At 65.9% G+C, this 26779-nt stretch overlaps 2 protein-coding genes across 2 annotated transcripts; one reads left to right on the top strand and one right to left on the bottom strand.

Moving 5' to 3' along the window:
* Positions 1–876: 876 nt before the first annotated feature.
* On the bottom strand, positions 877–4506 carry TRAPPC2L (trafficking protein particle complex 2 like). The gene is made up of 5 exons (XM_039226189.1): positions 4414–4506; positions 3039–3211; positions 2065–2152; positions 1846–1925; positions 877–1081 (listed from the first exon to the last, which is right to left on the bottom strand). The coding sequence occupies exons 1-5, from the start codon at positions 4444–4446 to the stop codon at positions 1036–1038; spliced, it is 420 nt and encodes a 139-aa protein (XP_039082120.1). The 5' UTR covers positions 4447–4506; the 3' UTR covers positions 877–1035.
* On the top strand, positions 4507–26768 carry GALNS (galactosamine (N-acetyl)-6-sulfatase). Its single transcript, XM_039226179.1, has 14 exons — positions 4507–4722; positions 9394–9517; positions 9839–9913; positions 10683–10785; positions 13180–13323; positions 14167–14233; positions 14317–14444; positions 14753–14892; positions 16530–16633; positions 19451–19587; positions 20209–20311; positions 21698–21819; positions 23556–23673; positions 25975–26768. Exons 1-14 carry the CDS (start codon positions 4597–4599, stop codon positions 26059–26061), a joined length of 1578 nt encoding a protein of 525 aa, XP_039082110.1. The 5' UTR covers positions 4507–4596; the 3' UTR covers positions 26062–26768.
* The last annotated feature ends 11 nt before the right edge of the window (positions 26769–26779 follow it).

The following is a 26779-nucleotide window of genomic DNA, read 5'->3' as shown; positions in this document are numbered from 1 at the left end:
CCTGTAATTTGAAAGACGAATCCTGCGTTCCTTAGAGGGGAAAGCTCCCCTCAGGGTGGGTCCCAGCCCAGCTAAGGGCCTCCTCCACTCCCCAGGGCGTCCGGGCCGCCCTGCTCCTAGTCGGACCCCTTCTCTGGAGCCACTGAGGAGGGAGGGATCATGGCTGTCTCGGGGCACAGAGCAGACCATGTGGTGGGGGCTCAGTCCCAGCGGGTCTGCGCTGCCAGATGACAAAGGCCACCTGATCCCGGAAGGCACTGTCACCTCCATCATGGTCAACCAGTTAGGACTGTCATCTGTACTTGACCAAGCAGGCTTGTGGGGGAAGCTCAAGGCAGGAATCCAATCCCATTAGCTCCTCAAATGTACCCTCCCCCCAGCTTGCGCAGGGGCGAGCAGAGGCTCCGCCCACCCACCCTGGCCCTGGAAATCGCCCCCTGCTCCCCCAGGAAGAGGCTTGGGGACTTGCGCGCTCTGTGCTCAGAAGGCAGGCCGCAGCTGACGGGCTGAGTCAAAGGTTCCTCGCTCTGAGGGCCGCCTCCCTCCCGAGCCCAGGCACAAGTCCAGAAGACGAAGGCACTCAGCGCAGGGGAGGCTGTGAGGGCTCTCCGGGTGTCCCTCTGGGCATGGCCCTGGGCACAGCAGGCCGCCCCTCCAGACCACCCCACGAGATCAGCCGCCAGGAGCCGGCCAGGAGTCCCTCCCGTCTCTGCTGCCCCGCGGCCGCAGCCCCTGTAGCGCCCCAGGCTCCGTGGGCTCCCTCACCCCCTCTCCCTGCCCCTTACCCCGCTCCGGCCCGACCTGTGCGCCAGCCTGAAAACCCCGCGCTAGGCGCTCTTCAGCTCAAGTCTATGCTGACACAAGGAAAATGCCACGTGTGATCTCAGAAGACCTTTAGTCTCCACGCCCCGTGCCCAAGGCCTTGCCCCCGGCAGCGGGGACACTCAGGAACAGGCACAAGGTAATAAATACCCATCCAGACAATAGCTTATATACACAGCGCTGGTGTCCAGGCAATAGCCACCGAGTTCTCGCTCAACACACTTGTATCATCATAGACGTCACCATGCTGTCGAAGGCCCTGCAAAGGAAACACACCGGTTCAGAGAAGCAGACCGGGCTCTGCACCCCCCAGGACCTGGGGGTCCCTCCCCGAAGTCCAGTAAACTCGGCCTCAAGGCCAGGGTCCTGCCGCACCCGGCGATGGGCATCTAAGCCTCCCGCCTGCTCATGCCCCGCAGCCCTGCCCCAGCCAGGCCTCCAGGAAGAGGTGCGGGGATGCCATGTGGCCTCAGGACCACCGCAGAGCGCACACAGCAGGGACAGCCTGGGGGAGGCGCCGCGGAAGGGCCTGGCTCAGGTCTCTGCAGGGTCCCCGCGCCCGCCGGCTATAAGGACCCCTGGGGAACCGAGTCTAGGAAGGCCGGGAGTTCTCAGGAGCAGATCCGGAATGTGCGCACATGAACGCCTCTTTATAAAGCACCTTTGTGACCTCCCGACAGCACATCTGCGACGACTTGAGAGCTGTGTGGACAAGACCCGTGACCCGACCTCCTCACTGTCCCGGTTCCACATCAAAGACAAAGCCATCGTGTGCAGGGCCCGTGGAGGTGCCCAGGACTCACTGGGCCCCGGTGGGAAGCCATGAGGGCAGGGCCTGCGCCCCAATCCTCTTCTGTGTGACGTGTTGGGATCCACGGAACGATTACTGGGGAAGCAGGGCTCGGCTGCGTCGGAACCGCCCCTCAGAGGCCCGCGGCCCGCGGCTCGAACCCACCTGCCCTCCCTCCCGTTCAGGACCGCGGCTCTAGGCGAGGCAGGTCCCCCCCCCAGCGGCCCGCTCACCTGGACTGAATGCGGTCCCCTGGGTTGTAGAAAGGGTTGCACATCACATCAGTATACGAATTGTGCAGCTTCCGGAACATCTGGGACAAGCATCCGTGGTGTTAGTTGAGATGAATGCACCGCTGTTGCCGAAACTGTGACTTCTCAGCGTTTGAAAACAAGGCGGAAAAGCACAAGCGCACGAGCCCAGCCCCCCCCCCCCCCCCGCCCCGCACTCACACTGCGGATCTCATTGTCTCGAAGCGCCGTGTTGGAGGAGTCCACCACCATGACGAACTTCACCTTGGAGTTGGTCACGTAGCCGTAGCTACACAGCTGGTTAGGGAACGCGCTCTCAATGCACACACTCCGTGGCGGCAGGAGGACCGGCACCCGCCGGGACCGCGGGTGGGCGGAGGGCCAGCTGGGCGCAGCCTTCGGCCCCAGAGCCACTTTGGAAAACTCTGACAGCCTTGCATCAAGAAGGGCCCCGGGCTGGACCTGTCCCACGATACCAGGAGGGGACCACACGGACCAGGCCAGGTGGGCTGTACACTCCCTGGGGGCAGCTTCCAGGGTTTACAGGAGAAGCAAAGGGCAGGCGGCCAAGCCTCACCCTGATCGGAGCTCGGGGGCCCACCTGCCCAGACCCTCGGACACTTCACTTCCGTTCTCGGTCACCTCCTGGCCCAGCAGAGCTCACTGCAAAACTGGAGGCCCAGGACCCAGGCGGACCCTGCCTACGGCCCGCACAGCTCGACAGGCCGCTTCCCCTGGGGGACAGGGGCTCCCGGGCAGATGTGGGGGGCAAGCTACAGCACTGCTCATGGAGTGTTCTCCGAACCGGCCCTGCTGAGACAGCACGGGAGGGGGTCCTCGCAGGCACCACGTGGGCGGGTTCTCTGCAGACCGGACAAGGGATGGACACGGGACGGGTGCGGACTGCCACAGTCCGGAAAATTCCACGCCCCGCTTTTCCCACGGTTCCCTTCTAATTCAAGTAACACAGGGTGCGAAGTCCTAATGAGCTCCAAGCTGCCCCGATTCTCTGCCGGCTGAGAGCTCTCACCTTCTTTCCAAGCGACATTCAAAGACGTCTTTCGAGATCACCTGATCCTACAGGACACCTGGAAACTGGGGGCCGAACCCCCAGATGCAAAGCCCCGGGGCGGGGGAGAGCGTGAGCGGACAAGCCCCCCAGGCGTGAAGGATACACCTTGTAGTCCTCCGTGGGGTACAGCAGGCCGAGGTAGAGCTCCCTCTGGTCCACCAAGGCCTTGGCCATGGCTGAGATCTTCTCGTCCACCACGTCCAGGGACGTGTGCACCATGTAGTGGAACTTCAGCTCATTCTCTATGGGAACGCTGCGGATGTAAAGAGGGTAATTCTGCAAGAAAGGATGTCAGCGGCTGAAGCGACAGGGGTCGGCCGTGTGTGCCTGGCTGTGAGGACCCCGCCACGGAGCACAAGGACATACTCTCGTTATCTAAACCCCACTGTGCAATCCTGCGAGCTGCGGGGGCACTGCCTTCAGGGGACCCAGTCTAACCTGATGAGGTTTACCCGCCGCCAGCATCATCATGGCCGAGGCGGGGGGGGGGGGGGGGGGGGGGGGGGGGGGGGGGGGGGGGGAACGGGGGACAGGGTCAGAAGAACTAGGTCTGAGCACAGCCTGCCTGCAAGCCACTCACCTTCCGCGTGGGGCCCCGTCCTAGCCTGTGCTCTGCCCCCAGCCCGGAATACTGCTTTCCCGATTCGAGCTCGCTACCTTTTCCCCTCGGGTGCCCTCTCGCTAGATGCTGTCAAGGCTCAGCTCAAACCTCCTTCATCTCTGCGTGGCCAGTTCTCCCCATCCTAACCCCAGGGGTTAATGGGGTCTTCCCGGGGCTCCCACATGTCACAATTCACGGATTCTGTCCCACTCGGCGCTGCACACACACAACACACACGACGCTCCGCCCCAAGGGCACTAACGTGTAGCGAGGCGCAGTCGGCAAGCCCACAGCAGACGGCACCCTGTGCGCTAAGCCAGAGCCGCACCTGAAACCTTCCTCAAGGATCACCTCCTAAGCCTGGCTTTACGGAAACGCAGAAGTATCCGGCGTAAAGCCGTGTGAACGGCCCCTCGGCTGTCTAGGGTTCGGAAACCGCCCCCCGGACTGAGACACCTAAGGTGCTCAGCGCGAGGAGAAGGCAGTGGGGACGAGGGAGGCGCGTTCCGGGCGCAAAGGCCCAGGGACGGGAAAGCTCGCAGGGACGTCGTCGGGTTTGGGGAGGGGGCCCGAGGCGACGAGGCTATGCTGACGTAACCCGTTATCCGCAGGCAACGGGAAGCCACCGGAGGGACTCGGGCAGGGGCGTGACTCGGTCTGGGGAGCCTCGGGAGCGGCGCCGGGGCCGCAGCGGGGAGGGGCGGCGGGCGGCGGGCGGCAGCGGGGTCCGCGCCCGCAGCGGCCCACGCGGGTCTGGGCGGCGCCGTCCCCGCACCGCCCCCACCACACCGCGCGCCGCGAAGCCCCCAGGCCCGTCCTCGCCGGGCCCTCCGGGCGGGGAGGGCGCGGGAGCCGGACGGCCCGCCCGCATACGCACCTCCTTGGCGATCACCGCCACGCACACCGCCATCTTGGAGGCCCGCTCGGCCGCGTCACGTGACCCGGACGCCGGTCACGCGCTCCCCGCGGCCCCGCCCCGCCGCCGGGCCGGAAGAGCCGCCCGCGCGCCCGTCGGTCCCTGCCGCTGGCCCGGGCTCCGTGGCGCCCGGCCTTGGTTGCTATGGCGCCGGTTGCCGCGGCGACGACGTGGAGGCTGGTGCTGCCGCTGCTGCTGCTGAGCGTCGCGGGGCTGGAGGCCGCGGACGGCCCGCGGCCCCCCAACATCCTGCTCCTGCTTATGGACGACGTGAGTGCGGCTGCCGGTCAGGCTGGGGGGGGGGGCAGGGGGAGGGCCGTGGGAAGGTCGAGGGAGAGTGTGGGGGGAGGGCCGTGGGCGGGGGAGGGTCGTGGGGCGAGGGCCGTGGGGAGGTCGAGGGGGACTGTGGGGGGAGGGCCTTGGGCGGGGGAGGGCCGTGGGGCGAGGGCCGTGGGGAAGTCGAGGGGGAGTGGGGGGGGAGTGCCGCGTGGGAGGAGGTAGCCGGGGAGGGCATGGGGGGCTGTAGATGGGGGAAGCCCCGTGGCACCCACCGGGGTGGGAGTAGAACCCTCCCCCGGCGTCAGCAGCCTTAGTGCAGCAGAGCAAATGGAGTGTCACTGCAGCCGCCAGGGATGACTTCTCGGGGCCCCGGTTCTGCTGCTCCCGCTCTGGAAGGACAGAGGGGCAGCCCCCACCACCCTCCCACAGGGCCTGGGGTGTCTGGGGCAGGGATGGGGTGTAGAGCCGACTGGGGCCCAGGGCCCACCTGCACACTCTCTGGTTTTGGCCTTGGGGTGGTGCGCTGTCTGGGGCTGTTCGCCAGTCGGGTCAGGCTGCAATGCTCGTGGCCACAGGTCAGGTGTCTGTGGGTGTGACAACTGGGCCAGGAGGCTGTCCCTCTACAGAAGCCGGGCGTGACGTGGAGATTCCAAACTTACAGTGAGGTGTCAGGGAAAAGCGGGAGCGCAGAGGGCAGCCCCGGGGCCCTGACATCGGTCAGGCCGTGCCACTGTTATGACCTGCACCCCTCAAACCCTCGGAGGGACCCTGCTTGGTGGAGTCGGCGGGCGGCTGAGGCCCTTGGATGGCTTCAGGACAGGGCAGTGGAGAGCAGGGGCGACGTGGCTAGTGTGAGTGGCGTGGTCAGCCTGGCCGTGGCCTCCAGGGGGGGGCTAAGGGGCCGGAGCCTGAGTTCCGTCACCAACGGCCAGTGACTTAACCAGTCATGCTTCTGTGGCGAAACCACCGCAGAAACCCCAAGTAGTGGTCTCTGAGGGGTTCCCAGCGGGTGCACTCACGGAGGTGCTGGGAGGGTGGCCCGACCAAGGGGCAGGGAGGCTTCTGCCCACCCACAGCTCACCCTAGGCGTCTGTTCCGTCTGCTGTTCCTGAGTCACACCCTTCACGACAAACGAAATGGGGAATCTGGCGCCTTCCTGGGTTCTGTGAGCCGTGGCAGCCAGTCCTTGTGTCCCCTCAGAAGTCCAGAGGCCTGGGCGCGGGCTGGCGTCTGCGGGGGGCCAGCCTGGGGCACTGAGGCCCGCGCCTGTGGGCTCAGATGGCAGCTCCTGGTAGACGGGGCAGAGCTGGGCTGCTGCAGTCCCCCCTGGCCCCCAGGAACTGAAGCAGCAGTTGAACTGGAGACCCCCCCACCCCGAGTTAGTGCCAGAAGGGTTTCTAGTAAAAATTGCTTGGAGTTTCCCCAAAAGGTGGACAGAGACCCACACGGGAGCCTTTGGCCAAGGCCACGGGCCTCACGCGCCTGCTGGGCAGTCCTGGGTGGTCAGCACTGAGCAGCCTGGGAGACATTCAGGTGCTGGAGACTTAGTTCAGGAAAATGAGCCCAAGATCTCTCAACACTTTTCCTTATTAAAATTGTGACTTCTTTTTATAAAAAAAAAGTGAAGGATTTTCAATCCTGAAACAAATCTCAGACTGCCTGTAGTTCGCTTACCAGGGAAAACCCTCAACATGCTTGTCTCTAATCTGCGAACTTGCTCCGGGGTGGCTGCTCCTGGAACGGGCTCTGGCTTCTCAGGAGACCCCGCCCTGACGGCTTTGCTTCCTGGGGAACGAGACATCCCGCACACGTGTCCTCTGTGGCCCCGTGTGTGTCGGTCGCTCAGAGCCGAGCCCCACGGAGGCTGGTGTGAGTGGCCCCCTTGAGGCTCAGCCTTTTAGATTCTTGCCCTCCTCTTCCGTCCACAGGCATTCCCCGCTCTGCTCACTAGCGCCCATAGTGTTTTACATGAATGTGTGTTGCAGTGATCATGTTTAGGGTACACTGGGTTAGGGTCTGTCAGTTTCTCTCTGTTTCGTTCTGCCTTTTTGAGGGGCTGCTGGGAGACGCAGGCGCCCACGGGTGATGGTATTCTGTTGATTGTGTTGTGCACTGCTTCAGGCCCGAGGTCCCGCGTGGGGGTGCGTGACCAGCCCTGGGAGTGCTTTCACTCGAGGGGCCTAACTGGGGAGCCCCCCTTCCCGGATGCCGTGCGTGGGGCCGCAGGAAACTGGGCCAGCAGGGCTCGGTCCGGGCCTTTCTCCTGCAGGCCCCTCCTGGTGGCTTTGGGTTGTTTGCGCAGAGGCAGAGAAGCCGAGACGACTTTGGTCTGATTGGCAAATGAGGGTCAGGACCTGCTGATGATAATGACAGAACACGCACTCAGAACGACTCAAGCGAGGGTAGATCCTCTGGCTCTCCTGACTAGACAGCCTGGCCGTCACGGCTTCAGGCCAGTGGGATCCAGAAACCCGCACAGCTGTGTCTCCCCCCACGGTACCCGGCCCGGTTGCAGGGTGCACTTCCCGACGGCTTGGGTGGCTGGCCTGAGCCAGGCTCACTGGGAGCCATGTAGGGGCCTGTCCTGCCGGGGAGGCCCAGTGCAGGGAGGGGGGGAGGCCAGTGCTGGGAGCAGCAGGTAGCAGGGTAGGGGCAGGCATTAAGGGGAGGCCAGTGCAGGGAGGGGGGTGGAGCATGGAAACTCAGTGCAAGGAGCAGGGTGGGGGCAGAATAGGGCAGAGAGGCCAGTGCAAGGAGCAGGGTGGGGCAGGGAACCCAGTGCAGGGAGCAGGGTGGGGGTGGGGTGGTGCCTGTCAAGGGCCAGGACCGCGGCTGTGTCAGCGTCCCTCTGCGTGAGCTCAGAAGTGGGCAGGAGTTTGGAAGATGCTGGAACCGTTCCTTTAAGGGGGGGAGCTGACCTTCCTCTGGGGGGGGGGGGGGGGGGGGGGGGGGGGGGGGGACAGAAGCCTCTGCGGACAGAAGCCCAAGCAGCGCCTGTGTCTTGGTTCCTCATCGACAGCAGGACCAGGAAGCGGCGCCCTCACTGCCAAGGGGGTTGGAATTCAGGCTGCACAGAAGCCGCCCCCACGTGACCCCTGGGCCCCTGTGGCTGTGCCCCCCCCACCGCCCCTCCCCCAAGCCCCAGAGCCCATGAGCAGACTGCGTGCGTCCTTCGACAGGTGTTGACGTGGCTAAGCACTGGGCCGAGTGTCTGGGCCGAGTCCTCACGGCCAGCCGCGGGCGGTGCTCCGGGGCTTCGACGTTCCGAAGAGAGGAAAGGCCGGGTGCAGGAAGGGAATCGAGGCCCGAGTCTCCGAGCCACAGGCCGCTGTGCCCTTTCTATCTGCTCTGCGGCTGCCAGGCCCTGAGGCTGCTCTCTGCCCCCTCCCGCCCCCGGCTCGGGCACCTGGGCCCTGCCCCGGAGCACGTAGCTTTGTGCGGGGCCTTGGCCGGCTCGTGTCGCTGAGGGGCGCCCTTTGCCTGCCCACGAGCTCCGCTTCCGCTCTTCCTGAGGCCGCACCTCCGGGAGCCAATCTAGTCCAGCTCCCATGGTCCCCAGGGACTTCTGAGTCAGCCGCCCGCAGAGGCACCGGGCCGGAGGGACTCCCTGCCAGCTGACTCCCCAGGACCCTGATGGCTGCGTGGGGACCTCGTCCATGCCACAGACCCCTGCTTCACCCCTCCCCGGCTGAGTGGTGTCTCAGTTCCTGTGTGTGCGCCCGCGCGCGTGTGCACTAGCCCCTGGGGCGGAACCCCGCACCGCAAACCGAAGACTTTTCAGGGTGCCCGGGGCTCAGTTGGTTTAGCGCCAGACTTGGGATCTCTGTTAGGCGTGAATTTGCGTTTGGAGAGATCGAGCTCCATGAGAACATCGCAGAACCTACTTGGGATTCTGTTTCCCTCTCTGTTCCTCCCCTGGTAGTGTGTGTGCTCACGCGTCTCTCTCTTTTTCTCTTTCTCTCTTTCTCTCTCAGAATAAAGAAAGAAAAATAGTTATCTTTTCTGTCCCAGTTCTGGAGGCCAGAGGGAAATCGGGGTGGCGGCAGGACTGGTTCCCCGGGCTCTGGGGCGCTTGTGGCCGTGTCCCCCAGCCTCCATGCTCACCCCGTGTATGCGCCTCCTGCTCGGACAGGGCTCGTTGAGATTGGGGCCCGTTTCAGTCCAGCGAGTCTGCCGTTAGCCGATCACACCCGTGTTCCCACATAAGAGAGCGCCCGGGGTCTGAGCGGACCTGGTGTTCAGCCCAGTACCGCGCGGACAGGCCACGTTCTGTATGTGCACCGAGCTGTTGACGGACGAGTGGGCTGTCGTGAGTTGTGTCGCCATGGACGACGTTCACATCATTCGTGTAGCCGCTTGTGGTGCCGCCTTGGTGTTACCCTGGGTGGCCCTGGGGGTGCAGTGGCGCCGTAGTGAGCTCTGGGGGAGGGGGCGGGCGTGGGGCGGTGCTGTGGTGAGGTTGGGGGCGGGGCTCATCGTGCTTTGACAGCAGTCTCAGGAGCTCTTGCTTCTTGTACGGACATGTGTGTGTGAGCGGCCGGTCAGCGGGCAGAAGGTGCTGGGGTGCTCTGGGCTCTGGGCTCCTGGGCGGCCCCGGCTTTTCTGTCCCATCTCCCCCGAGACAGAAGGAGGCTCACTCCACCTCCCCACGCTCTCCTGCAGATGGGGTGGGGTGACCTGGGGGTATATGGAGAACCTTCCAGAGAGACCCCAAATTTGGACCGGATGGCCGCAGAAGGGATGCTTTTCCCAAACTTCTATTCAGCCAACCCCCTGTGCTCGCCGTGTAAGTTGGGGCTGACCTGCAGGCCTGGGAAGGGGGACGGGCACCCAGGGAGCCTGGCAAGCGGGTGTGGCCTTTCCCCCTGGGGCCCCAGCCCCGTGCTGTCACAGGCCGCCCGGGCCGTGGGCCCCATAAGGGTTGGGAGGTGCAGGTGGCTGTGGTGGCCTCTTCTGAGGACAGCCGTTCGCGCTGCAGAGATGGCTTATGAGCCGGACCCCGGAGGGGAGGGGAGGGGAGGCCGGCAGGGCAGGTGCTCCCTCTGGAGGGGCCGGCCGTGGGGCACGCGGGTGACGGCGGGCTCACCACGGTTCTCTCCCCACGTAGCAAGGGCAGCTCTGCTCACTGGACGCCTGCCCATCCGCAACGGCTTCTACACCACCAACGGGCGTGCCAGAAACGGTAGGCAGGGGCCCCGGAGGGCGGGGCGGGTGGTGGTCACCGAGGTCACCAGTGGCCTTACGTCTGCGGAGTGGCGCTCGTTGCCTGGGCTCACGGGCGCTGTCTGGGTTGTGGCCTGTTATTTAAAACAGACTGGGGCGCTTCCAGTCACAACAGTGAGTTCATGGGGCACCTGGAGCATCAGTTCAGTGTCCGACTTTAGCTCAGGTCGTGATCTCACGGTTCGTGGGTTCGAGCCCCGCGTCGGGCTCTGTGCTGACAGCTCAGAGCCTGGAGCTGCTTCGGATTCTTTGTCTCCCTCTCTCTCTGCACCTCCCCTGCTCATATTCTGTCTCTTCCTCTCAAAAATAAATAAACGTTAACAAGTTTCTTTCAGCTGCATTTTCTTAAGTTTATTTATCGGTTTTCAGAGACAGAGACGGGGTGGGGGTGGGGGTGCATGCACACACATGCAAGCAGGGGAGGGGCAGAGAGAAGGAAAGAGAGAATCCTAAGCAGGCTCTGCTGGGTCAGCAGAGAACCCAGCGCAGGGCTCGAATCCACAGACCACGAGATCGTGACCTGAGTCGAAACCTAGTGGGACACTTAACCGACTTGAGCCCCCCGCTGCCCCAAAACCGTGCCTTTGAAGAGGAAGGGGGGTTAGCGTGTGGTCTCGTTTCCCGTGCCGTCCTGTCCCTGGGCAGCTGGGACGGTCGTGCTGGGGGGTCTCGGGGTCCCTGGAAGGACGGGCTCAGAGCACGGGGCGCTCACCCGCGGTGCCCTGCAGCCTACACGCCACAGGAGGTGGCGGGCGGCATCCCGGACGGGGAGCTCCTCCTGCCCGAGCTGCTGAAGGGCGCCGGCTACGCCAGCAAGATCGTGGGCAAGTGGTGAGTCCCGACCGCTTCCAGAGGCCGCTCCCCGCGGGGGGTGCTGGCGGGACGCTGCCGGGAGGCGGGGCCGCGGGTGGAGCCGGAGTCCGCGTCCTGCGGAGGCCTGGGTGGCGGCACTGGTGGGACCACCCGGAGCCAGCCTGGGCCGCTGGCATCGAGCCCACTGCCCTCCCGGCCGCACGCCTGCTCCCACTCTTCTCCCCGCGCTGCCTGTCACCGTGGTGCATCCGGCACGGAGGTCACCTCGTCAGCAAGCACACAGGCTCTGTGTGCAGGCCACGTGAAGCAGCAGCTGGGAGGTGACGGACGGTCCCTCAGCCCGGGACCATCACGACCCGGTGACGGGACCACGAGCTCACGTCGTGCGTGGTGTGTGTGTCCTGAGCAGCTTAGCGGCTTCTCTGTGGCCGCCCGGGGCCCCCGGTGTGCAGCCCCGGAGGGCAGGTGCGAAGAGCAGGTGTTCTGCCTGCCTTTGCCGGGTTTGGGGTTCTGGGGGAAGAGCACGCCCGCTTCCCGCAGGCGTTCCAGCCCTCGGGGCCTCTCCTTGGCCGCGCCGTGGCCTCCGGCACTTGCTGGCACTGCTCTGTCCAGGATGCGCCTCGTCTGTGCCAACTTGGGGTGCCATGTGCACATCACGGTGGTCACAACAGCGGGCGCTGCCCTTCCAGGCAGACCGGGCAGAGCTGCTGGGGCCCTCGGCGCCTGCGCAGCCCAGGTGGTGCGGGGACGCTGGCAGAGGGCGGGCGTCAGGCCTGCAGGATGGAGTCTGGGTGTTGCCGACCGAAGGGAAGGCTCTGTGGGCCCCACCTGGCAGCTCTGCGCCGCGTCCAGCAGGCGTCCTGGGCGGGGACCCCGTCACAGGGCTGCCATGGGTACTGGCCGTCGTAACAGGGCTTCCCTGACCTTCCTCCCGGCATGACTCATCTGCATTTCCTCGGCCTGGCCAAGTTCAGGGGTGGGTGCGGCCAGGACTCGAGTGAGAAGCTGCCCAGGCTGCCCTGGTCCCCTGGGGCCGTGAGCTGCTGTCGCTGGAGGGGGAGCGTGGTCAATGGACGGCTTACGGTCAGCAGGGCGCTGGCTGGGTGTGGCCGTATGCAGAGGCCTCGTGAGGCGGTGGAGGGGGGCAGGCAGGAGCGCTGCGAGCAGCCGGGGAGCTGGGGTGGGTGTTACATGGGGGGGCGCTGTGGCAGCCCGCCCTGGGAGGATGGGGTGCCTGGCAGAGAGGCCTGAGGTCGGTGCCGGCCGCGTGGCAGTCGGAGGCAGAGTTTTAGAACCGGCTGGGGGAGCCGGGGCGCCGAGGCACCTGCCGGCGTCCCCCTGGACTCCGTTGCTGGGCACCTCGCCTCTGGCCCTGCGCGGCCACCCGCCCCCACCGCAACCCCTCCGCCAGGTGACAAGCCGTGTAGTGAGTCCACAGTGCCCTGGAAGTCGTGTGAGCCACTGGAGCAGGGGGTGGGCTCCCAGGGGCCCCAGGGACACGGCGTTCCAGCTCGTGTGGCCATGAGAGCCTGTGTGTGCCCCTTCCGCCGTCAGGCTGCCCAGCTCCCCGAGAGCATGTGGCCAGAGTGGACCATTTCCATGTAGCCGTGCTCGGGCGCCGGGGCTCCTCCGGTCGGCACCTCCTGTTGGCAGGGGAGCCTGGCACTAGGTGCCCCGAGAGGGAGGGCTGTCAGGTGAGAGCGGGGGCAGGTCTGGCCGGGGCTCTGTCCACCTTCCCCTGATGCCTACAGCGCAGAGCGTGGTCTGCCGAGCAGCCTGGCCGTTGTCACCCCGCGGGCACACCCACCCCACTTGGGGCCAGGGCACTGGGTCAGTGAGCAGCCCCGTGGCTCCTGACTCTGTGCCAGTGTGTGGTAAGGTCAGGCCCGGGCAGGCAGCCCACCCGGGGCCCGCCGGGCCATCTTTGGGGGTGTGATTGTCGCCAACTGGGAGAAGAGGCTCTCGGTGACCGTATCCTGAGAGGGTGGCAATCCCCTCAACGGGACACTGCCTTCCTCGCAAACTAGGGAGGCTGAACCCAGACCTGTCCTGATGGGTAGGAAAAGGCTGGAGGCAGCCCCGGAGTGTGGAGGCGGGGCTGCCGGTGGGTTCTGGGCGGTTCTGGGTGGGTGTGAGGTATCTCAGCCTGTATCTCCCCAGAGCCCTTCCTGGCATCCTGGACGGACACCTGAGCGCCCTGCTGTCGCCTAGTTGGGGGGGGCGGGGGGCGGGGGATGTTCCTGGTGCCCTCCTGGAAGAAGAGGCCTGGTGTGTGTGGGGCTTAGCACACGTTGGGCACGGGAGCCACACTCGTTTCCTGAAATGTTCCGTGAAGGCGAGGAGCTGTCTGTGCCCGGAACTTTGGGGTGCCGCTGAGCGGGGTCCCTGAAGCTTCCCGGGTCCTGTTTCCAGGCATCTGGGCCACAGGCCTCAGTTCCACCCCCTGAAGCACGGATTCGACGAGTGGTTTGGATCCCCCAACTGCCACTTTGGACCTTATGACAACAGGGCCAGGCCCAACATCCCCGTGTACAGGGACTGGGAGATGGTCGGCAGGTAACGGGTCCCTCCCCCGCCCTGAGGACGGCGGCGCCCGGCCCCTGCCGCCCCCGCCCCCCCCCCCCCCCGGCGCTGCCCTCAGGGCAAGACCGAGGTTCTGGACCCGCCCGCTCGCCAGCGCCCCGGGCTCTGCCTTGTCAGCTGGTGGCAGTGCCCAGGGCGTGAGGACTCAGGGCTGAGGGTTGGTGCCCCAGCCGCACCCGCAGGGGTTGAACCTGGAAAAGGTTAGAAATTGGTGATGGCCAGAGCGTCCCCTGAGCCGCGTCGGGGTCTGAGGCTTGCTTCCCCAGCCTGGTGGCCCGGCCTTTGCCCGCCCCGAATCGCGTGCACAAAGCGATGGGGCTCCGCCTTCCGTGTGAGCCTGCGGGGGGCGCTCTGCCCCGAGCACCCCCTGGTCTGGCCTGTCAGGCCCTGGTCTGTCTCCAGTTTCACGTGGCTTCGTTTCCTTTTCCATTTTCCTTCCTTTTGTATTTTGTCGTATTTTAGGTAGAAACTCTCGTTGCGTGTCATGGACCAGGAAGCTGGGTCACGTCCTTGCTTTTTCACGAACCGCTTGCTGAGACGGTTCGCTCGGCTCAGAGCGCACAGCTCGGCGGTGTCGGCACAGTCTTGGCGCCCAGGGGCTGCCGGCAGTCCCGGGTGACTGCCAAGCCGCCCCGCCCTCCTCTCCCCCCGCACCCTGCTCCCACCCGCCGCGGCCCCAGGAGCGTGGCCAAGCCCGCTCCCCTGCGGCGCCGCATCATCTTTGTTTCGAACGAGACAGCACCGCCGTGAAGGCCTGGAGGAGGCGGCTTCCCGGCCTCAGGCCTGGCTCTCGTCTGCGTCTGTGTCGTTTTTCAGATACTATGAGGAATTTCCAATTAATCTGAAGACTGGAGAGGCCAACCTCACCCAGCTGTACCTGCAGGTAATGGGCGCCCGGGGCGGGCAGGCCCTGGGGGCGGGGCAGGCTGGCCTCCGGGGCAGAGGCAGGCGGTGTCTTCTCCTCAGGAAGCCCTGGATTTCATTAAGAGGCAGCAGGCAGCTCAGCGCCCCTTCTTCCTCTACTGGGCCATCGACGCCACTCACGCACCTGTTTATGCTTCTAAGCCTTTCTTGGGCACCAGCCAGCGAGGGCGGTGAGTCCTTGGTCAGAGAGACATCGTCCCCCCCCCCCCCCAGCTGGAGGGTTCGTCTATGCTTGGTGACCTCCAGGGACGGGACACCCAGTGCTGTTGCATCTTTAATCATCATTCCTAGAGACTGAAGCGCCGGGCTTCTCTGACGCCGTCAGCCCAGGGTTCCTGGAGGGAGGGTTGCAGTGGTGTGGGGCCCCTCTGGGACCCGGGATGTGCCTCCCCCTCTTTTCGGAGTTCAGCTAGCCTGTTGTGTTGTCCATCCTGGAAGTCAGGACGCCGCTGCTCACTGATGCCCTCCTTCCCCGCAGGTACGGGGACGCTGTCCGGGAGATCGACGACGGCGTTGGGAAGATCCTCAGGCTCCTCCAGGACCTGAGGATCGCAGAGAACACGTTCGTCTTCTTCACGTCGGACAACGGCGCTGCCCTCATCTCCGCCCCGAAACAAGGCCAGTGTCCTCACACCTGCCCCGCGCGGGTGAGGCTGTGCTCGGGGCCCTGGTGCATCTGAGACCCCGTCAGGGACCCCTCCTGGGGCCCTCGTCCAGTGGGAACAGACGGGAGCGGGCCTGGGAGCCATACGGGGCCGGGGCCGGGGGCGGGGGGGGGCAGTCAGCCTGGGCCTGGTCACACAGGAGACTGGCATGGGGCACCCTCCGTGTCTCACAGGGCCCCTCCTCCCCTGAAAGGCTGGGGCACCTCCAGGCCTCAGGGACGGCCCCTGCCCCCGAGCACTGGCTTGGCACCTCAGGGCTGGGCCTGGGGCTGCTCAGCAAGCTCGCAGGCTGTTCTACCTCATAGAGCAAGGACGTCCCGCCTGGCGTCCTGTAGGGTCTCACCCCACCCCCGTGGTGCCACATCTCTTCATCTCACTTTCCTGTAAAGTGCCGGGGCCACAGCAGTGCCCTGAGTCACTCAGAAAGCTCCGCAGGGACGCCCGGGGGGAAGGGCCGGGCCAGAGGTGCTGGGGACCCCACAGAGGTGTCCACGGGGCGGGCAGGCCCAGGCTGGGAAGGAGCAGCACTTCAGGGGCTGGCCAGGGGCCCCAGGCGGGCCGTGCACTGCCCCCCTCCTCCCCTGGTCCCAGAGGTGAGGGCAGCTGCCAGTGCCACTGCTGTGCCCCCGGCCGGTGCCCCGGAGAGCCTGCGGCCCTCTCTGGGACCGCCAGCGTCCCGGGCCGGGCGGGGCTCCTGCGCCCGCCTCTGTGCCTGAGTTAAGAGCGTTGGCGTGCACCCAGTCCACACGCGGGTTTTTGAGGGTGCAAATCCGTGCACTCGCCGCACGGCTCGAGCGGGAGGACTAAACAGGCGGGGCCCCAGGCCGGCACCACTGAGCCCCGTGAGCCCCCCCAGCGCAGCCGCAGCCTGTCTTCCTCACGGTTCAGGGATGCACACGCGTGTGTGCGCGGCACCCGCGCTCCCTTCACGGCCCCTCCCTCCAGGCCCGCACGAATGGCTGGGGCTTCATGTCCCGCGCTGGGGCAGCCACAGCCGTTACTGCTCCCTTTTACTTACCCCATCTTTCAGGGGTGACCAGGGTTGAGGGGCCCCAGGCGGCTCGTGCTGGCAGCAGGTCACCCTTTGTCCTGCTTGGGGACCTTCCCTGGTGTCCCAGCCATGTGTCTGCTGACGCTTCCCACAGGCACGGTTCAGGGACCACCTGCTCAGAGGGGGCTTCTCAGACCAACATCCCGTGGGACCTGGGGGTGATGCATTCTAACTAGACCCCAACCCCACACGCAGGGCGTGAGGAAGCCCCGCCCCCAGCAGGTGACCTGCTCTCATGGGACACGTTTTCTGTCTCTTGCTTACGGCAGCGGTCACGTCGCTGAGTGGCCACTCAACACTGAGACGCCATGTTCCGTGTTGAGGCATTCTGACCTTGAACTTGAGGCCTGAAGTCGCTGGTCTGTGTGCAGGTGCCTAGCTGTTCCAGCAGCTGTTCCAGCAGCACCGCCCCTGAGGGGCCAGGAGGATGGGGGTGGGCCGTGGCGGACGGACGCCACCCGAAGGCCGCATCTAGCAGGCTGTGTGCCGCCCTGGGGACTCAGGTGGACGTCTGATGGGTGGCAACCCTGTCTCCCCAGGTGGCAGCAATGGTCCTTTCCTGTGCGGGAAGCAGACCACGTTTGAAGGTGGGATGAGGGAGCCTGCGATCGCCTGGTGGCCCGGGCGGGTCCCTGCCGGCCAGGTGAGTCAGACCGGCCGCTGCCCCAGGCCTACGGCCATCGGCCATCGCCCACGGCACTGAGACTTCCGGTGCCTCCCAGCCTGAGGCAGCTCCTGGAGGGCGGGCGTGGCCAGCAGCTAGTGAGGGGCAGCATCGGGGGCAGCGTCGGGGGCAGCGTCGGCGGCTGCGGCTGCCACAGCGAACGTGGCAGGCCTGAGTTAAGTTGAGTGAAGCAGATTCTTTCCTGCAGGGCTTATCAGAGCCTTAGTGTGCCAACGGGTGTTGTAACCAGCTGGAAGGCATAAAGCGTGCCCAGTTTCTAAGACACTTGTTCGGCCACAGAAGCTTTTTCCCAGAGCATATCTCCCAGGCCACGGGTGCCACAGCCGCTCCTCCGTGTCTGCAGCGCGCAAGTGCGGACTGCAGCCTGGGTGGCCGGGCCCGAGTGCGCCCTGCTGTCCCCGCCAGGTAGCCTCTCCTCAGAGCACCTTGCTCTGTTCCTCCTTCATCTGAGAGCCCACATGCACGGTCGTCTCACATCAGACGCGTGGCACACGTGGGTGTGGAGGCCGGTGCGTGAAAACGCGTGCGTCACCTTGTCTCACCTGGTCGTCGTCTTCTGCTGAGCCCGGCGCTCATGTCCGTTCTGCCCTCGGAGCAGCCCCAGGAGGCCTCTGACACCTGCGGCTTCTGTAACAGCTGCCACGTTTAGTGGCTTATGCAACGGCCTCGTGGGCCAGCGTCAGTCAGTGCCACCCAGCTGTGTCCTTCTGGAGGCTCCCAGGGGGATCCGCTGCCTCATCTTTCCAGCTTCTAGAGGCATCCGCAGCCCCTCCCCCCATCACCCAAGCCAGCGACGGCCAGGCGAGTGTCACCTCGTCACTCGGACTCTGGTCCGCTGTTCAGACCCTGTGGTGATCCGGCCTTCCCTGGGGATCCGAGGTCAGCACCTGCTCTCCGGTCAGCTGCTTGGAGCCTCGAGTCCCCTTCACCACATAAACGTGGTCACAGGATCCGGGGGTTGGGATGCAGACGTCGCGGGAGGGGGCGGGTGTCGTTCTGCGTACTCCCATCCCTGCCACCACCCTTGTCAGCATCGTCGTCATCGTCGTCACTCCCGTCTCACACGGCAGCACACTGGCCAGGGAGAGGAAGTCACTTGTCAGGACCTCCCAGCGGGGAGATGGCAGAGCTGGGAGCAGACCCCTGGTGTGGACATGGGCCACCCCCCCCCGGGGCTCCCGCAGCCGCTCCTTGCTAGGACAGTCTCCATGGGGACCCCTCTCCCACGAGCAGGCTCCAGCCTTTGGGGTCATCCTCCAGCCTCATCTGCCCTCCCCCCGCCCCCGCGCCCCGGGGGAGGGAACTTAGGGAACAGAGCCGCGCAGCCAGCCTCCACTGTCCGTGGCGCTCGCGGGAATTGAAGCCGGTTGTAAGGTTGTAAGGTTGTAAGGGCTGCGCATCCTGGTGACCGTGGGGGCTGCATGGAAACACCGTGTCGCTTGCCCCCCTGTTGTGGGTGCTCAGCCCCCGCTCACGTCTAGTCACGTGACTATGAATTATGACCTTTTCTTCAGTTAAGTCTCAGACGTGCCAGTGGCGGCGTCCGTGACTTCCTGCCCCGCGCCCACAGCAGGCCGGCTGCGTTTTCTTACAGGCGTTCCGTGCACGTTAAGACTTCGGGGTTTTCAGAAAGAGCTTTGCGTGCTCCCATGGGGCCTTTTGGGACATCAGACCCCTGTCCTTCCCCACCATCACCCCACAGCACTGTCCCCCGTTTTGCCCGGACGGTTCAAACATCTGCATTTCCTTCTTTTGTGTGTCCTGAGAGAGGTGGCGAAGGAGAAGCGGGGGGAGCGAGCTGTCTCCTCCCTTCTGCAGACCCGCGCGGGTTTGCACCAAACACTGACCCTCCTGCCCCCACCCCTGCCCTGGGCGGCAGCGCCCGTGACTCGAGCAGCCGTGGCCTGTGTGCTCGGTCTCCACACGGACTTGCTCGTGAGGGAGCGTCCCGTGACAGCCGCGCTGAGGTGACAGTCTCCCAGGACGGTCCCAGCCAGCAGCGCGCACAGAGCTGCCAGCACATGCTCCGTGTCCCCCAACGGGCCCGGCCGTCACGCCCAGATCCAGGCCCGAGGAGAGTGGGGGCTGCCACTGCCCAGTGTATGGGAAGACCTGGGGGGCCCCCAGAAGAGGCAGAGCCGCTCCGTCTCTGAGGACGCGCCCCTCCCTAGGCCCGTCCTGCCACTGGTGTGGGGTCAGGCCGTCCAGTCGGGACCAGCGTAGTCTCTGCGAGAAAGTTGCCTGTCCCGTCCACCCGCCCTCACCACCCCCGCAGGCGCCCTCCTCCCTGCTGCTCTGGGCCTTGGGGTCCCTTTCCCACCTGTGCTGGGACCTGATCTGGGAAGTTCACAGCGGCTCGGGGTTAAAATAACGGTGAGGGCCTCGGAGCAGGCAGACATCGCCCGCTGGGCCCCGCGGGCCTCTCCCCACACCGGCTTCTCGCTCCTGTCTGGTTCCCGTTCGTAGCGGCCGCAGCAGTGAGGGCTGGGGGTGGGCGGGGCCAGGGCCTCCCCGCTCTCCCCGCCCCGTGGTGTCCCCAGTCAGCCCTAACCCCCCGAGGCCGCTCTCCCGACGAGGGGGCTCGTCCCTCCTTTGCAGGGTCCTGAGGCAGGAGCCCGCCTGACCCTCGAGGACATCAGGGGTCCCGGGAGGGGCTGGAAAGGCGGGGCCGGTGGCAGGCACTGTAGGGGTGTGACCGCGTGCCCCTCACTGAGCCCTGGCTGCCGTCTGGTCGGGTGGCGCGTCCCGAGTGCACCCCCACCGCGTCCCTTTCAGGTGAGCCACCAGCTGGGCAGCATCATGGACCTCTTCACCACCAGCCTGTCCCTCGCGGGCCTGGCGCCGCCCGGCGACAGGACGATCGACGGCCTGGACCTCCTCCCCGCCATGCTGCAGGGCCGGCTGGCGGACAGGTGGGCTCCAGCCGGGCACTGGCCCCCAGCTCCCAGCTCCGGGCCGCGGAGCCACACCTGGCTCCCACAACAGGGGCCGTGCCTGGCTGGCTGTCGGCGGAGGGAGGACCGGGCGCCCCGGGAATTCTGGCCCGAGACGCGCCCTGTGCGGGACCCTGGTCCCCCCGAGACTGCTCCTAGCACCCGGGTCCGGCCACTTCAGGCTGGCTCTGGGGGTGCAGGGGCCACGCCTGCCGGTGACGCCTGGCCCTTGTGCCGTGGCCGGGGGAGGGAGGAGAGACAGTCCCGCCCACGTCTCCGGGCTCCCAGACCCCTGGGCCCTTCCCGTCCCGTGCTCCACCACTGCCGCTCCCTCGTGTCCGGGCTCAGCTTCTCGGCATCGTGACCCCAGCCCGGGGGCTCCTGTCTGCTGGGGAGGTGGCCCAGGCACCCTGGTCCCAGCGGGCTGTCTGCCCTGAGATGAGGGCCGGAGGGAGCCTCACTCCCAGGGCCTGGGACCGAGGGGGCAACCACGGGCTCACCCCCAGCAGCCTCGTGGATCTGGTCACCCTCGTGCCCGGTGTCCGCTCGGCACACCTGAGAGTTTCCCGTGTCACCTGACCCCCTCCCCTCCCCCCACAGGCCAATATTCTATTACCGCGGTGACACGCTGATGGCGGTCACCCTCGGCCAGTACAAGGCCCACTTCTGGACCTGGACCAATTCCTGGGAGGAGTTCAGACAGGTAAGGGGGCTCGGGGCGGCCATGGGCTCTGCTCCCCGCACTACCTCGTCCTGAGGACACCCCAGGACCAAGCAGGCCGGCTGGCGGCCAGTCCCGGGGGCCTCTGCTGAGGGCTGGCAGCCTCGCTCGTGGACCCGCCGTCAGGGGGGGCTGGCAGTGACACGGCATGGCTGCGAGGACAGGTCCTTAGGGGCTGGACTTCCCTCCTAGGCCGTCCCCCCTGCTCTGAGGCCACCCGCAGCCTGGGGACAGGAGTCCTCAGAACAGGCTAAGCCCCGGGTCAGGGGTCTCAGGGCCCCAGGTGAACTGGTTTGCCTTCCCCCCGCGCCCCCTGCCTTGTCCCCCTCCCCCCACCTGCCTGGCCAGGTGCTGGGTGGTCCCGCCGTGTGGGGCATCTGCCGGAGCCGCGTGCCCTCGGCTGCCTGCTTCTGCCCCTCCTGGGCCTCGGCCCCACCCCTTCTAGGCACTCAGGGTGATGCCCCCACCCCTGTGAGCGCCTGGATCTCAGGCACAGGAGAAGCTTTCCTTTCGGAAGGGAAAGCAGCAGGAGTCCATGACACGCCCCAACACGAGGGTGCTGGGTTCGAGTCCGGACACCGCTGCGGATGTAGCTGCTCCAGGCCCGGCTCCTGAGGCGGATAGGCATGGGTGTGTGGCCACCACTGCCCGCACAGCCCGAGCCCAGAGCCCAGGACCGTGTGCCACCAGTCCCTCCTCTGCCAGGCACACAGGGTGGGGGAACGCTTTGTCAGTCAGGATAGGATCCACGCTGGGATACTTTGTGTGCTTTTTAAGTGATAGCACTTTTTTTTAAGATTTTATTTTTTTTTTAATTTTTTTTAATGTTTAATGTGTTTCTGAGAGAGAGAGACAGCATGAGCAGGGGAGGGTCGAGAGGGAGACACAGAATCTGAGGCAGGCTCCAGGCTCCAAGCTGTCAGCACAGAGCCCGACACGGGGCTCAAACCCACGAACCATGAGATCATGACCTGAGCCTAAGTCAGACGCTTAACTGACTGAGCCACCCAGGCGCCCCAAGATTTTATTTTTTAATTAATCTCTGTACCCAACACGGGGCTCAAAGTCACAATCCGTTTCAACAGTCTTATGTTCTATCAACTGAGCCAGGCAGGAGCCCTTAAAGAGATCCCCCCCCCCCCCCAGAAAAGGATTCCAGAGGGTTACGAACATTGGCCTGACTGCTCCACAGTCTGAGGCCCAGGGGCAGAGCGCCCGTCCCTTTGGTACGCCCTCCCGGAGCGTCCTGGGGTGCAGTACACGGGTGGCACACGGACAGCCTGCCTTGCGGAGCGCACGGCCACTGCCTGCCGGGCTCCGGGCGCACACGCACACACGGCCTCTGCCGCGCCCGGCCTCTCATTGCAGGGCGTCGATTTCTGCCCCGGACAGAACGTGTCGGGGGTCACCACCCACACGCAGGAGGAGCACACGCAGCTGCCCCTGATCTTCCACCTGGGACGGGACCCCGGGGAGAGGTTCCCCCTCAGGTGAGCCGGGCGCCCGGGGCCTCTGGGCTGCTGGGAAGACGGGCTGGGCCAGGAAACACAGGCGCTCACAACCGGGCTGGGCGTCATGAGCTCTTGGTCCCAGAGGCATAAAAGCACAGGGCAAGGCTGGGGGGGTGGGGTGGCAGTTGCCGCCCTGGCCAGCCCTCCCCGTGCTCCCATCCCCCCTCTGTCCCTGTGGCCCCATCATGTGACCCCTGGTCCCAGCTGCCTCTGAGATGGTGGCCGTGGGGGTTGAGGCCTGGGCGTGGGGCCTGGGGAGATCCGCCCGGGGCCCCATCACCCTCTGGGCCGGGACTCACCTCCTCCCGCTGAGGCTCCAGGTGAGAAGCTTCTCGGGACCTTGGTCCGGCTCAGAGGCCAGGACCATGGGAAGGACAGACGTGCCGTGGGCGAGGCCGCGTGCCCCACGTCTACCCCCAGCGGAACCTTCGGTGTGGTCTTGTTGGCAGTAGGGGCTTTGTGGAGGTGATCGTGGTGAGGGTCGAGATGAGGTCATCCTGGATTAGCGTGGCCCTAAATCAGTGACAGTATCCCTGGAAGACAGAACAGGGGACACGGACACGGGAGAGGCCATGTGAAGATGGAGGCAGAGGTGCGGGGATACGATCATGGCCCCGGGACACCTGGAGCCCCAGGAGCTGGGCGCGGCAGGAAGGAGCCGCCAAGGGGGCACGTCCCCACCCAGATCTGTCTCCAGCCTCCAGAACTGGGAGGGAAGAGATCTCTGTTGTGGAAGCCCCCATCCGCAGCTGCCTGTTACCATAGCTCCGGGACACTCCCTGCTGGGAGCTGGGAGCCCCTCACGGTTATCACAAGCCACCGAGGTCTGGAGCCCAGGGCGAGGGGCGAGGGAGGCTGGGGGAAGCAGTCTGAGCCTCCTCCTGACCCCGAAAGTAACTTCAGAGCCAAGACGCAGGGGAGCACGGGAGCAGACGGCGGGGCCCGGGGTCTGGAGGGCCGCCCCCTGCATCTCTGCCTGCCAGGCCTGCAGCACCCTCGACTGGCCCCTAGGCCACCAGACACGTGTCAGTCTGCACCATCCCCTCGGGCCCTTGTGCCCATGCTCCAGACAAGGAGGCCAGACCCAGGGTGGGACAGTTCTGGGAAGAAGACGCTGGAGCCACCATGCGGGTTCACAGGCACACGGAGGGAGGCCAGAAACCTGACCGGGGGGCCTGCTGAACGTGGCTTAAGCCGACCCTTCCCCATGCGTTTGGCCAGCATCGCGAAGACCTGCCCACACCGGTGACCTGCTCTGAAAAGTTTGCAGGCCGGGGTGCGGGGAGCAGGCCCGCTGGGGAGGGGCGCTGGCGCAGATCCAGGGACGGCGCTGGGATCCGCCGTCCCTGCTGTGCCGGTCTGGGCCAAAGGGAGGGAGAAGCGGAGGAGGTGCCAGGAGCCTGCTGAGACGGGGGTCTTCTCGGAGGCACCCATGACCCCGGCGGTGCCCTCGGTGGTGCTGGCCAAGGTGCAGGGCGGGGGCGGTGGCCGGTGTGGTCGCGTGGCTGTGCCTGCAGCCTCGCTCGTTTGTAGGGAGGGCTCCCCGAGGCGCACGCCTGCCGCCCACGGAGGGGTGGAGGTGGGGGCTGTGGGCCGGTGGCTCCCGCAGGGACGGCCCCTTCCATCCCCAGGCTCCTCCCCGGCCTGCTGGGGTGGCTTACCGCGACGGCCTGCCCAGGCCCGCTGCCTCCGTGACCTGGCGCTCTCACCCCCAGCTTTGCCAGCACGGAGTACCTGGCTGCCCTCCGCGCCATCACCCCGGTCGTGCAGCAGCACCAGAAGGCCCTGGTGCCCGGACAGCCCCAGCTCAACGTGTGCAACCAGGCGGTCATGGTAAGTGCCGACAGGCCGCAGGCCGCCAGTGCCCGGAGGGTGTCCCGAGGGCCCCGTGAGCAGCACCATCTTCTCCGCACGGAGCTGGGGTTGCGGCGAGTTCCCACAGCTGAGGTGACGCTGGACGAACTGCATGCCTCACAGGTTGTCAGAGCTGCAGGCGGGACCTCGCTGTCCCCGCCACTCTGGCTCGGGCCACGCATGTGTCACCGCTCTGCCCGAGAAGGAAGCCAGATCCGTGTGGGGCGGGGACGTGCTGGGCTGACGGCCTGGAGGTCCTGTCGGGGACAGACCTCCCTAGACGCTGTGGGACCCGCCTGCGAGGCCTGTCCCTGGGACCGAACGTGTCTGTATGCGCCCTGCGCCGCAGAGATGGGGGCTCTAGTGTCCCGGTGTCGGCCGCAGCCCAGAACCCACAGAGCCCCGTCCCCGATGGCTTAGCCTGGCTTCCCAGCCGGCCGGCCCCTCCCCCCAACACCCCATTTCCCATACCCACCACGTGATTTTTCTTTTAATGTTTTATCTATTTCTGAGAGAGAGAGAGAGGCAGCGTGAGCAGGGGAGGGGCAGAGAGAGAGGGAGTCACAGAATCTGAAACAGGCTCCAGGCTCCGAGCTGTCAGCACAGAGTCCGACACGGGGCTTGAACCCACGAACGGTGAGATCATGACCTGAGCCGAAGTTGGACGCTTAACCGACTGAGCCCCCAGGCGCCCCCACCAGGTGATTCTGAGGAGCTGCGGTGTGGATCCCAAAGCACAGGGTGGGGCTGACGGGGACAATGTGCCAGGAGGACAGGGCGACTGTCAGGAGCATGTTCTGGCACGAGAAACATCATGGTGCGGACAGGCCGCCTCATCAGCCGGGGCCGGTGTGGGGGTGGCTGTGTCGCCGTTGCCCACGTCTGGGGCCTTGTGTCCTGAGGCTCCCCATGGAAAGACACTCAGGGCAGAAGCCAGCAGGGCTGCCGCCTCCTTCCCTCGGGGGTGCCAGGGGCTGTCCGGCTTCTGGACTCAGAGCAGTGGGGCAGGAAGGCCCCCGTCTCAGGGCCACCAAGGCGCCTTGTCCCAGGAGCCTGAGCTCCTGTCACACCGCCCACAGAGGAGCCATGGTGCCCACTCCACACCCCACCTTTACCCCTCCTCGGCAAGGCAGCTGTCCCCACCCGCGACGTGCCCTCCACTGGGGAATGCCGTGGGGGCGCAGGCTGGGTGTCCGGGTGGCAGCGTCCTTTCCCACTGCCTGGTGGGGAGGGGCCTGCCTGGGGCACTGCGGCAGCTGGCTGCCCCCTGCACCGGGGGCGAGGGGGACCCAGTCTGCCCCCCACACCCCTTGAGAGAACCCCAGCGACCCCCAGACTCCCACGGGAGCACTGCCCAGGAGCATTGCTTGGATTTACATGCGTGTGCCAAGCCCTCAGCCCGTGCCACACCCTGGATGGAGGGGAGGTCCTGCCCCAGCTCAGCCCTGCCTCCCCTCTGCCAGCCCAGTGGGGATGCGGATTCAGTGTGGTGCCCTCTGTCCAGATCTGCCCTGTGCAGTCTGTCACAGCCCTTGAGCAGAGCCTGTCATGATATGCGTTAGACACCAGGAGCCTTTAAGAATTGCGGGTGCTGGCTCCCCCCGGGGCTCCAGACTGGCAGCCTGTGCCCAGATTCGGTATCTGCACACCCTGGCGCTTTCTTGCCTCAGAGATAAAGAAGAGCTTCCTTATCCACAGCTTGCCCTGTCCCGGTGGCTGGCCCCACCCTGCGTGGGCACCCAGGGGCCACGCAATGCCATCCGGGGCAGGAGAGGACCTCCCCGGGGTTCTCCCTGCCACTGAATGTCTGACTCAGTGACACACAGCTTCTGGGACCCACTCTCAGAGGAGTGTCCCCAGCGAGATTCTGAGTCCCCTCCCACGGCACAGGAGCACCCAGGGGCCGTGGGAGGACACAGAACACAGGAGCCTCCCTCGGGGGCAGGAGTCTCTGGCTGGAAAAACATGGCCGGAAGGAGACAGTCTGGACATGAACGTGCACGGCCTTGCTCTGCTGGGTCACATTGTACTAGGACAGGCCAGCTCACCCCCCAGGCGACAGAGCGCTTCCTGTGGAGACTCTTCAAGCTGGAAGGAGCCTCTGTCCGCCCTTCCTGAAATGTGGAGCTTCAGCGGGGACAGGGGGCAGCCTGGCCCATGACCACCCACACCCTGGGCCCCGAGGCCAAGGAGGACGTGGGGCGGGGCAGGAGTGTGGACACTGCTGAGCCCAGAAGTATTTAGATTAACTTAACGTTCTCTCCTAATTCTCGTTGCCAGAACTGGGCGCCCCCGGGCTGTGAAAAGTTAGGGAAGTGCCTGACGCCCCCGGAGTCCGTCCCGGAGAAGTGCTCCTGGCCCCACTAGCACCCGCTTGTGCTCTGGCCAGGCCTGGGCTCCCCCACCGGCCGTGCAAGTGCCTGCGGGGAGGAAGGCTCTGGCCGCAGGGCTCCCGAGCTGGAAGGGCCCCAACTGCTCTTCGCCCCGCCTGCGCCGTACAGACCTCACCTGCCGGGACAGCGGGCCTGCTCTGCGCACCGCCCGGGCCCTGGAGCCCCTCCGCCCTCCTCCGGTCCCCACGGCCTCACCGCAGCCCCAGAGCAGAAGGCTGCCCCTCAGACCCTTCTCAGGTCTGCGGGCTCCCGACCTCCGGCTGGCGATTCCCAGGACCCAGAAGGCGTGGCTGTCCCCTCCCGTGTGTGAGCCCCACTGTCAAAGTTGCCCGTGCCAGTCCTGTCTGAGCCCCTTGGCACCACCCCGCTGCGGCGGAGTTGTGAACGTGGAAGGCACCCCTGGTCCAGGGGGGACAGAGGGATGTTGGCACCTTAGGGCCTTCATCCTTCCTTGGGGATGCTGACCCTAGTGCCCCGCGTGGTGAGCGGTGCCGCCCGCCGCCCCCCTCCGCCGGGTGGCCTGGTGCGGAGAGATCCCCGTCCCGAAGGCGCGTGGAGCCGCCCTGCAGAGTGGAGTTTCCACGTCTCTGCGGATATGACCGCAAAGCTGTGCCGTCGTAAGCCTGGGGAAATGATGGAGGAAAGTTCTAGAATAAAGTAACAGGCATTTTTGCTATTTTTGAGAAGATGAC

Source organism: Hyaena hyaena, unplaced genomic scaffold (genome assembly GCF_003009895.1).
Source record: "Hyaena hyaena isolate Hyena2069 unplaced genomic scaffold, ASM300989v1 scaffold_1, whole genome shotgun sequence".
Taxonomy (NCBI): Eukaryota; Metazoa; Chordata; class Mammalia; order Carnivora; family Hyaenidae; genus Hyaena; species Hyaena hyaena.
Note: the sequence above shows the minus strand (reverse complement) of the source record. Positions and strands in the feature narration are given on the sequence as shown.

Coding starts and splice junctions, on each gene's coding strand:
- TRAPPC2L (XM_039226189.1), bottom strand. CDS start 4,446: ATGGCGGTGTGCGTGGCGGTGATCGCCAAGGAG. Junction 3,212..4,413: donor TGGCGGTGATCGCCAAGGAG/GTGCGTATGCGG, acceptor CCTTTCTTGCAG/AATTACCCTCTTTACATCCG. Junction 1,082..1,845: donor GGGGACCGCATTCAGTCCAG/GTGAGCGGGCCG, acceptor TTTCCTTTGCAG/GGCCTTCGACAGCATGGTGA.
- GALNS (XM_039226179.1), top strand. CDS start 4,597: ATGGCGCCGGTTGCCGCGGCGACGACGTGGAGGCTGGTGCTGCCGCTG. Junction 13,324..14,166: donor GACTGGGAGATGGTCGGCAG/GTAACGGGTCCC, acceptor GTCGTTTTTCAG/ATACTATGAGGAATTTCCAA. Junction 14,893..16,529: donor CATCTCCGCCCCGAAACAAG/GCCAGTGTCCTC, acceptor CTGTCTCCCCAG/GTGGCAGCAATGGTCCTTTC.